The sequence below is a fragment of the Aedes aegypti genome, chromosome 2, assembly GCF_002204515.2.
Source record: "Aedes aegypti strain LVP_AGWG chromosome 2, AaegL5.0 Primary Assembly, whole genome shotgun sequence".
NCBI classification, from domain to species: domain Eukaryota; kingdom Metazoa; phylum Arthropoda; class Insecta; order Diptera; family Culicidae; genus Aedes; species Aedes aegypti.
This window is the reverse complement of record NC_035108.1, coordinates 29,403,974-29,414,568: the sequence shown is the minus strand read 5'-3', so window position 1 is coordinate 29,414,568 and position 10,595 is coordinate 29,403,974. Positions and strand designations below refer to the sequence as shown.

Genomic DNA, 10,595 nt, shown 5'->3' with positions numbered 1-10,595 from the left:
CGAGACGAAACAGTGACATAGGGTTAATTTTCAATATATTTGAGACGAATATTCCATACAAATTTTGAATTGAATGCGCCAGCTGGGGGAGCAACCAAATGAGTTGAAATTTTGAGAGAGCTTTTTTCTTACCCTAAGGCACATATCTAGGGGGTGCCCCGTTGAATTTTACAACTTTTTTGTTTAAGGGCCAGTCTACTATACATGGTAAAATTATCCCAAGGCAGTGAGTGAACAAATTATCGATAAGGAACTCGTTTCAAGATAATTAGACGTGATTGTACCGTAGTACGTACATATACTACAAATGTGTCAAGGTACTAGGCATTTTGTTTGATTTTCTAGGATGGCCGTCTCACCCCCATCTTCCCTATGGTGTTCTGGTAGTTTTTTTTTTCCGTGGCATACGGGTTCTCATTTTTTATTGTATCTAGTTTGTTTACTGTCTACGTTTTACGTCAAGATTCTGAAAAAAAAAACATTTACTTTTTCCTACTTAATACCAAACTAATGTATTTTTTGAAAATGTATCGATTCTTTCAATAATTCTGTGTAGCGTGAAGATTCAAATACGTTTCTAATTAACCCTCAAATGGCTGCAATAGCAAAAGAACTGTGCCGACTTTGCATGGAACCATGTTCCATGGATGTCAGGACCAGTCGTTCCATTCAAGATCCGGAAATGCATTCCAAGCTTACTTCCGTTTTTCTGTTTGAAGTGAGTATTTGTAATATATACAACGAATTTATTGCAGTTGACAATTCTTCCCAAACTTCCACAGCTTCCGATCGAGAACTCCTTACCGAATGTGGTATGTTCGGACTGCGTTCACAAAGTCTCCGATTGGTATTCCTACCACGAAACGGTGCAACTTAATCAGCATCAATTGAAGGAGGCTACTATCAGGGAAAAGGAGCCCAAATCAGAAATAACGCTGGAATCGGTGAAGCTAGAAATTCATGACGATAATTACCAGGACGAGCAAGATCCAGTAGCATCCGAGGAAGTCGATGAAGAGATCAAACAAGAAGATGATTACAACGTAGATTCTGATTCGAGTGAAAGCAGTGAAGAACCAGCACCAAAAAGAACTAAAAGGAAGTACACTAAGCGATCTGCGTTAGATGTCGAGAAAAAGAAACCAGATGAGGCGAGGATCCAAAGGACAAAGGAAGAAAACATAAAGATTAGGGAATTCTTCAAGCTAACTTGTGAGGTGTGCTCCGAGACATTTGACGAGTTGTACCGGTTACAACAACATACCCAGAAGAAGCACAATGTACGTGCTAGCATCAAATGTTGCAATCGTGTGATGTATAAGAAGTGCAGGATAATTGAACACATTGATGCGCATGTGAATCCAAATCAGTTTCATTGCGAGCTGTGTAATAAAAGCTACAAAACAAAGTATTATTTAGATTTACACAACGTTAAATCGCACAGCAGCTCGGAAGAGAAGCCGTTCAAATGTGAAAAATGCCATCGAAGTTTCCCAAAGGCATTTCTTCTGAGGGCCCATTTGCAGACTCATGTCCAAGCGGAGTGCACAATCTGTCACAAGTTGCTGGCTAGTGCGTTCACTTTGCGATGCCACATGGAAATAATGCATGGCGAGCGTGCAAGTCTGGTTTGTGAAACATGCGGCCAGGAATTTCGTACCAAGTTGGGACTGGAGCGACACATCTTGAGACACCAGGGAGTGGTTACGATCGAACGGGTTCAGTGCCACATCTGCAGCAAATGGGTAAGCGGCCGGCAGAATCTGAAGACCCACGTAAATATCATGCACTCTGAGAAGAACAAACCGGTGACGTGTAATATCTGTAAACATACTTATCCGAACGTGAGGGCAATGGCCAGCCACAAACGGAGAGTACACGTTGAGGAAAAGTTTGAGTGCGAATTTTGTGGCAAAAAGTTCAAAAGGAAAATCTATTTAAAGGAACACCGAGCATCCCATACGGGTCAAATCTTGTACTCGTGCGATGTGTGCGGAATGACTACCAATTCCAACGGAAATCTGTACTCACACAAGAAGAGCAAACACCCGGAGCAGTGGATGGAAGCGAAGAAGAAAGCGATCGAGTTGGCTTATGGATAATTTCGAAGATAGTAGTTGAATTTTTTTTTCGTTTTAAATATAACAATTATTATTCTCTACCACATGACTTACTTGCATTTTTACGTTGTTCAAGGCCACGATTTTTTCGCCACATGACCCTTGTATTTGTTCTTGTACTTCAAACCAGTAACGATGGTGGAACTCTTGGGGAAGGCTGACTTACCTCCGAACATGGTGTCCGTCTCTGGGTGGAAACGAATGTACTCGTGTTGGATGTACAGATTCTCTGGCAGTTCCACTGTTTTCATGGCATCCAGTGGAAGAGTGGTATCAACTGGCGTGCTGTAAAACTCCACTGCATCCTCTGCAAAAAAGTACACATTTGAATTTAGTCCAAACTAAATAAATAAAATACGTACCAACGGAATTGAGCTCATGCAGCCTCGAATTGGGAACGCCGTGCTTGAATGTACTGAAACAAGCGGCCAAAAAGTCGAACTTTTGCTGATTGCTGGCAAACTTTTGCTTGGGGTTGCCTATATTGTTCGATTTGGCCAGTTCCAAAACTGTCTGCTTAACGTCTTCCGGTGGGGAGTAGGGCTTACTAGGCCGCAGGTAACCTCGACTAGCCAGAGATTGACCCACAGATTTGATCTGCTGACCCACCATTAGGGTGGCGTCTTCGGCCGCCCCAGATGATCGCATTTCAGCTGCCCTCGCATCGTTCCTAGCCTTATCGGAAACGCCGACCTTCTTGAAAGGTTTTACACGATTGGCACTGGCGTAACATCGAATCGGGGTTGACTCCTACGAATAATCATAGAAGAATATTAACTATACCTGCATTATGAACATAATAAACAATATTAAATGATATAGTACTAAATTCGTCTTTCTTTCTTACATTGACTACAGATTTGAATTATTCTTTGAGCATTGCTTATTGGTTGCGGTGTAGGTACCTAGGTAGTTATTGAAAAACATCACTAGAATGAAACTAAATCCCTTGACATTTCCCTTCGGCGAAGAAACTCACTCGTGGTCGCAAAGTCTGTCACACAAATAACTTTTCACCGTGATTATTGGATGGAAAATTACTTTACAGCACGCAACATTACCTGCCCTGAAAACTACCTAACTATTCTAGTATAGTAAACGTAATTACTTACAATGTTTGTCAGCTTATTAAGTGTTTTATTCCGAATTAAATTTCTGATTACTGCAGCCATGATTGCGAAACGACCGAACCGCCTGCTTTTCACTCAAAGTACTGTCATCGCTTTGTTTTGGTGCTCACGCTCACGGTGCTCACCCCCACAGTCACCCACTGAGTGTTGTTGAGACGACACTCTTAAATTGTTACTCACAAGGGAAGGTCACGATGGTGTTACACGGGGTTTTAACGTTCAACGCTCCGTCATCGTAATCATCGTCATCATCGAAACTTCAAAAGCAGTTTTTCTGTTCAAATCTAAAAATTATTCGATGAAAATGTGTTCACTGTGTTTCGGTTGAAGAATAGAATACAGTGAACACATTTTCCTGTAAATTTTCTTGTTTTTGAACGAAAAAACTGCTTTTGAAAATTCCGAAATCAATGACGGATCCTGCCCCGTTAAACCGGACTATTTTTGCTAGATTCTACATGTCGAAATATGAAAAAGCCCAAAGCTTTTCAAGTGATGAACCAGTGGTGCAGCCAGGAGGGGCTCTTAAAGGGGCAATTTTGTACGTGTATTATAATACTAAGCTAATTGGAAATTTGAAAAATATATTTTTTTAGTATTTATTGTGATGGTTGAGAACAGAATTGACATTAATGTATGTTTGAAAGCTATTTCTTTCATGCCATAGGCGCAATCTGGATGGGTTTCTCCTTGTTATACTATTCTAATAAAACCGTATTCGTTTTGGTGTCCATATTTCATGTTAGTTACGCCAATGGCATAAAAATACATTACAAACATACATTAATGTCAATTCTGATCATTAATATCGTAATTAATACTGAGAAAAATCTTTTTGACAAATTTTCAAATGACTCAATAATATTATATTCGTACAAAATCGACCCTTTCAAAGCCCCTTCTGGCTACACCACTGGTCCATCACCCAAAAGGCTTTGGGGTTTTTCAAATTTTGTCATGCACTCAAAAAAATCCAAACGTCATTGCTACGTGAAAAATCACGTAGATCATAGGCCAGGAGAAGTGGATGAACTTGTCATTCATTTTTCTGTCAATTCTCATACAAAATCTACTTTTTCTTTGACATAAATTCACTCTAGGTGAACCACTTCCCCTGGCCTATTCCAAATTCATTTTACCTTCACTTCACCTGACTAAGATAAGAATCACTAAACCATTCATAACCACCAAATAGTGACTCGGTAATGTTTACTGAGGTTATCTATCACACTTACGTGGAATTCACGTAGGTGCCTAAGTTCATTTTGACATCTGCATATTGTACGTACATTCGGTGTTGAGCTCAAATTCTAAGATGGCGTCCGCTTGATTTTTGAAGAACTTCAGAAGCTGCTGCTGCTTTAAACACTGTGTAAGATTGATTTCAAGGTAAATATGCTTTGAATACCAAATAATCCCTGCATTACTTCATATTTTATACGTGATTTATAACCTCTATCAATTATAGCACGCGAAGGCAGCAACAAGACAGACCAAACTCACAAAATTGGGGAAACAGAAGTCAAAATGCTCAAATTGACAATAAAAATATCACAATCTTTAAAGTTTGTATACATTTTCTAAATGGGAATTAGTTTTCTTCCAAAGCCTATTAGAAATAAGATTGGTCTTTATTACAGTTAAATTTAATGCAAAACCATCTAGGTCCTATTGAAACGCTTCGTAAAGGCTACCTGAAAATCCACGTAGCTCTTACGTTTAGCGACGGTGGAATGGACGAACTTCCAAAGTTCATGCGTTCATTCTGGGCTACCTATGATTTGCGTAGGAGCTACGTGAAAAGTGCGATGGAAAAAAATCACGTATGTTTTCACGTAACAATGACGTTTGGATTATTTTGAGTGTGTAGGTAGAATCTAATGCAGCCCACAGACGCTCAGACGGTTTGACCAACATTGACTCCGCCCCCAAGTTAGTCAAACCGATTTGTGTTGATACAACCGTTTGACCGACTGTTAAAGTTAGTTGCAGCAACACGATATTTCTTCGCATATTTTTAGACTTGCCGAGAGTCTAGTGAATATGTGATTGCTTTTTTTTCGAATGCTGTGGCTGTGAGAGAGAATCTTTTAGCGATTTTCTGGCAATAATCGCAGTAAGGAAGAGAAGAACTTTCCATATTTAAGTACCGGAAGAAATAAATATTTATGAGGAATTCCAGTTATAATTCGTACCAAATATTCCGGCAAAACTCTGAAATCATGAGGGGTCTCTTTCAGGAAATATTCCGAGCAGTCATTGATATGGAATGGCTAAGGGGTTTGTTTTTTTTTTTTCAAATGTTCTATCCAGAATCTTTAAGTGGTTTCTTCTAGTTATTCTGCATTGAAGTTTTTCCAAGAATCCATAAGTTATACCACTAAGGATTCCACCAAAAGTTTTTCCTACCACGCAATTCCTCCGGGGAACATTCTTCAGGCATACTTTCAGGTGGATTTATTTCCACGGATTCCTTCAGAGGTTCTTCTACAAATTATTGTGAATTTCCTCCAATGATTCCTTCAAAGATCTGTCAAAAAATCCTTAAGGAATTTCTTCAGTTATTCTGGCTCCCCCCTAGAACTCCTCCAGAGATTGTTATAGCATATTTTCAAAAATTTCTTCAGAAATTTCTCTAGAAATTGGTTCCAAGGATTCCATCACGGTAACGAATCATATCACGAATTCTTTCAGATACATCTCAAGGGACTTCTCAAGAAATTCATCACCAGAAATTCCCCCAAGGATTTCACCAGGACTTTTTTAGAGGCTTGCTCCTATGAATCCTGCTTAAATTCCACAAGGAGTTACTTCAGAAAATCCACCAGGAATTTCTTCAGCGATTCTTTCTAGTAATTTCTCCAGGGATCTATACAAATACTACTTCATCCAATGCTTCCTTCAAGAATTTCACCAAAAAATCTTCCAAAGATTTATTTAAGAATTCCTCCAGCAAAACTTCAGGCATTTCTATACAGATACCACCCACAATTTATCCAAGGATTAATCAAGTTCCTCCAGGAATTCCACTAAGAATTCCTCGAAGGATTCCACCAGAAAGCCTTCAAAGATTCCAAGAGAAATACTGCAAAAGAATTCATCAACACTTTGTACACGGGATATCAGCAGGAATTTCTTTAGAGATTCCACTCGCAATTTTTTGAGAGGATCCCCCAGGTTATCTTCCGGTATTCCTCTAGGGAATCTTCAATAAACTCTTTTATAAACTCCACCAGTGTTTCCTCCAAAGATTCTTCCTTATATCTCTGAAGGGACCCTATGAGGCATTCGTCCTGGGATTTTCGCAGGAATTACTTCAATAACACTGCGGAACACGATTTTGTCTCAAGCACCAAAATATCGCTATTTACTAAATTAAGAGTTGCTGAATCTCTTGCCATTTACAGAAATATCGTAGCACGTCTAGTTTTTGAGATATTGGCTGTTGAAAATGCTAAATTTGACTATTATAGCCAACTTGCATGCAAGTTTTTATGCTTGTATGGCAATTTATTTGCTTAATTTGCCTCAGAACTCAATCTTCATGTGTATAACAATATTTATCAACAAAGTTCATAATATTTCCGATGCTCAAAAATTATTTTTTGTTGGTTTAGAAAAGTATTGTATTTTGCCATATAAGAAAAACGAAGAATTTCGTATGGAGACTACAAGCATGTTGAAAAAATCGATTTAGCCTCAATTTAGTGGTGCAATTTCAATCAAATTATATCTGAAATGAAAGTTAAAGTCCTATTTTGCATGCTTGGTAGATTAGATCATAATATTTCTTGATAAATCATTGTTTAAATTTAATGTAAACATCAATGAAAACAGTGTTTTATACAACTTTGGCGACCTGTAGCTACAAATTGTGACGTGCTGGAACATTTCTGAGAACGGCATCAAATTCAGCAACCCTAAATCTACTAGAGACACATAATTTGATTCTTGAGACACGCAAAAATGTCATTTTTGTTACGCTGTGTAATCTAATATAAGTTTCTCCAAGGATTCCTGAAGGAATATATCCGTCAATTCCGTCCAGTATTTCTAGAAGGATTTTATTTTCCAAGAAATCTGTCAGGAATTACCTTAGAGAATCTTTCAGAAACTCCTTCAGGGATTGTTTTAAAAGTTCTTCCAGAGATATATCAAGGAATCTCTCCATGAAATTCTCTGGGAATTTCTCCATTGATTTCTTTGGTGATAGGATTTCTTAAGAAATTTCTCCATGGATTTTTTTCAGAAATTAAAATCCTTAGAAGAACTCCTGCTGGAATCCCTTCGGAACTTCTATTGAAAGACTCAGGGGAACTCCTGATGGAAAAAACTCTTAATAGAATCCCAGTAGGAATTCCAGGTGGAATGTTTAAAGAAAATGCTAATGAAACCCCAGAAGTAAATCTTCTTGAAATCCCTAAAATAACTCCTGATGTAAGAAGAGAAGAGATCCTGATGTTATCCCTAGAACAAACTACTGATGTAATCCCTGGAGGATCCTGGTGAAATCTTCGAATAAACTTCTGATATAATCTCTAGAGGAACTCCTGATAGAATCTCTAAGGGAGCTCTTGTTGATATTTCTGGAGAATTTAATGACGATTCCTGAAGGAATTCCTGATGGAATCCGGAGGAACTCCTAATGGAACCCCCCTAGTAGAAATTCCTAAAGATATTCTTGCAGGAACTCCAGATGAAATCGTTGGAGGAACTCCTTATGAAACCCTGGAGGAATTACTCCTGATAGAATCCCTGGAGAAACTTCTGGTGAAATTCCTAGTTAAGTTCCAGGTGCAATGCCTGAAAGAACTCCTGATCGAATCTCTGAAGGAATTTTAGATAGAATCCCTGTGTTAGGGCAGGAAAAAATCTCTCAGCAGCGTTAGTTTGGCGCAGCTCAAAGATTTAGTTTTGCCTACCGGTTCAGAACCCTACCGATTGACGCTATTGTACCGTATGTAGTACTGTCTGGCACTACTTAATAGGAAAATCAATTATTCGTTATTTTAGGTCCAATTTAGCAATAATTAGAAAACCTTTATGCCGATAATATATAATATGTAATTCACTTGATTAGCAGCTTTGAAGAAAAAGTCCACATTTAGAGCAATTAACAATCGTAATATAACTAATGAACGCAGAATTAATAAAAGCTAAACTATCGTGGCGCACATTCCATCAATCTTATGCCGTTAACAATAGCCATTGTCACGGCATTCAACCCTTGTTGTATGCCTCACTCTCGTTCGGATTCTGCAGTACGTATTCACCCGTGCTGCCAGAACATCCCCCGCCCCGTGGATCGAGGGGAGGGTCTTCCGTTGATCCACCCAACTCCATCACCGCTAACTTTACGACTGGTCGTTTTAGCATACCAGACGCCGTCCGCACGATCGCTTGTCGTACTCTTCCGTCCTTAACGCAGATGACTGGATCCACGATGCCTCTGGTCCAGGACCTTCTTTTGCCTTCCGCCACGTAAACCATGTCACCAATCTTCAGGGACTTTATTTCATCTAACCACTTGCTTCTTCTGTTGATTGTCGGGAAATATTCCTTTGACCACCGCTTCCAGGCGACGTCCGCTAGTTGTTGTGAGCGTAAAAAACTGCTGCGAAGTGTCTGTCCCAAATCTATTGGTGGTTCCAGCGGTTCGTGAGCACCAGACGAACGACCGAAGATAAAATGATTGGGTGTTAAGGCCTCTGGACTATCCAAGTCTTGAGGCATATAAGTAAGCGGCCTTGAATTGATCAATCCTTCCACTTCGACCAACGTAGTCCACAAGATTTCGTCGGTAAGTTTTCGACCATCGTCCAACATAGCCATTGCTTCTTTCACACTCCGCACCATGCGCTCCCACACTCCGCCCATATGTGGAGCGGAGGGGGGATTGAACGACCATTTCGTCCGGGCATCAGTGAACGTACCGGCGCACTCCAGATCTATTTGCGTCTGCAACTCACGACTGGCACCGACAAAATTAGTCCCGTTGTCGGAGAAGATTTGAACGGGAGATCCACGCCTGCGGGTGAATCTTCGGATCGCCATTATGCATGATTCGCTAGAGAGATCGTACGAAACCTCTAAGTGCACGGCTCGTATGACAAGACACGTGAATACGGCCACGTACCGCTTCTCCTTGCGCCGACCAATGGTTACTTCCAGCGGGCCCATGTAGTCGATACCGACGTAACTGAAGGGTCGCACGTTCGGTGTCAATCGTTGCTCGGGAAGGGGAGCCATTCTAGGAGGGCGAGGTTTACACTTATTTACCTTGCAAAACTGGCAGTTGCGTGAGGTGCTGTTTATGGCCGACCGTAACTGCGAAATCTGAAACCGTTGACGGACTTCGTTTACCACGGTTTCTTTGTTCGCATGACCGTAACGACGATGATACTCGTCTAGTAGCAGGCGTGTGATGTCACTATCTTTGGGGAGAATAATCGGGCATCTTGCGTCGAAATCGGCATAAACGGCATCGACGGTTCTCCCTTCCATTCGTATGACTCCGAGTTCATCGGCGAATGGTGAAAGTCTATACAGAGGGCTGTTTCTCTCAACAGCTATCCATTTTTCGATCGGTTGATTCCGGTTCTTCAGCAGAATCCGTACTTCGTCAGGATAGTGCTCGCCCTGCACCATTCTCCAAAGAAACTGCTCTGCCCGTAGAAACTCCTCTTGTTTCAATGGTACAATAGAAACGGTCAGTGAACATTTCAACAACTTCTCCTGATTCTGCGTCGCCCGAATGGTTTCTATCGGACTTCTTGCGATGCGTAAACGGCAGTTGCCAATGAATCGGTAAACGTATGCCACCGTTCGCAATAGCACACTCCACTTTGAAAATCTACGAACGTCTATCATTTTACCGGGTAGAAAGATATGAGCGAGAAGGTAGCTTGAACGCAGTTCTTCCGTAGTGTTCGTCTTCACGCGCTGACGCGGCCACATCTCTTCGGAGTTGTACAAAAACGCTGGACCCTTGAACCATCTACTGTTACAGTCAGGCTCAGTGTCGCGCACCCATTTCGTCAAGCAATCAGCTACGTTGTCTTTTGACGGTACCCATCGCCAGCTTTCCGTTTCGGTCAAAGACAGAATTTCTCCGATACGATGAGCGACGAACTGCTTATAACGTCTGTGGTCCGAGCGTATCCATGAAAGCACGGTCGAAGAATCGGTCCATAAATAAACTTCGTGAGGTTGTAAAGAGTGATTTGTTTGAACGGTGTGAAGCAATTTCGCACCTAATACAGCTGCCTCTAATTCCAACCGTGGGATCGACAAATGTTTAAGAGGAGCAACTTTACTCTTTGCCATCACTAGGGAGCACCGCACT

At 40.8% G+C, this 10,595-nt stretch overlaps 2 protein-coding genes across 2 annotated transcripts; one reads left to right on the top strand and one right to left on the bottom strand.

Moving 5' to 3' along the window:
- The first annotated feature begins 437 nt into the window (after window positions 1-437).
- LOC5578641 (transcription factor grauzone) lies at window positions 438-2,169 on the top strand. The gene is made up of 2 exons (XM_001663929.2): window positions 438-718; window positions 783-2,169. Exons 1-2 carry the CDS (start codon window positions 593-595, stop codon window positions 2,100-2,102), a joined length of 1,446 nt encoding a protein of 481 aa, XP_001663979.1. The 5' UTR covers window positions 438-592; the 3' UTR covers window positions 2,103-2,169.
- On the bottom strand, window positions 2,123-3,350 carry LOC5578178. The gene is made up of 3 exons (XM_021840388.1): window positions 3,233-3,350; window positions 2,483-2,870; window positions 2,123-2,427 (listed from the first exon to the last, which is right to left on the bottom strand). Exons 1-3 carry the CDS (start codon window positions 3,290-3,292, stop codon window positions 2,192-2,194), a joined length of 684 nt encoding a protein of 227 aa, XP_021696080.1. The 5' UTR covers window positions 3,293-3,350; the 3' UTR covers window positions 2,123-2,191.
- Window positions 3,351-10,595: the final 7,245 nt, after the last annotated feature.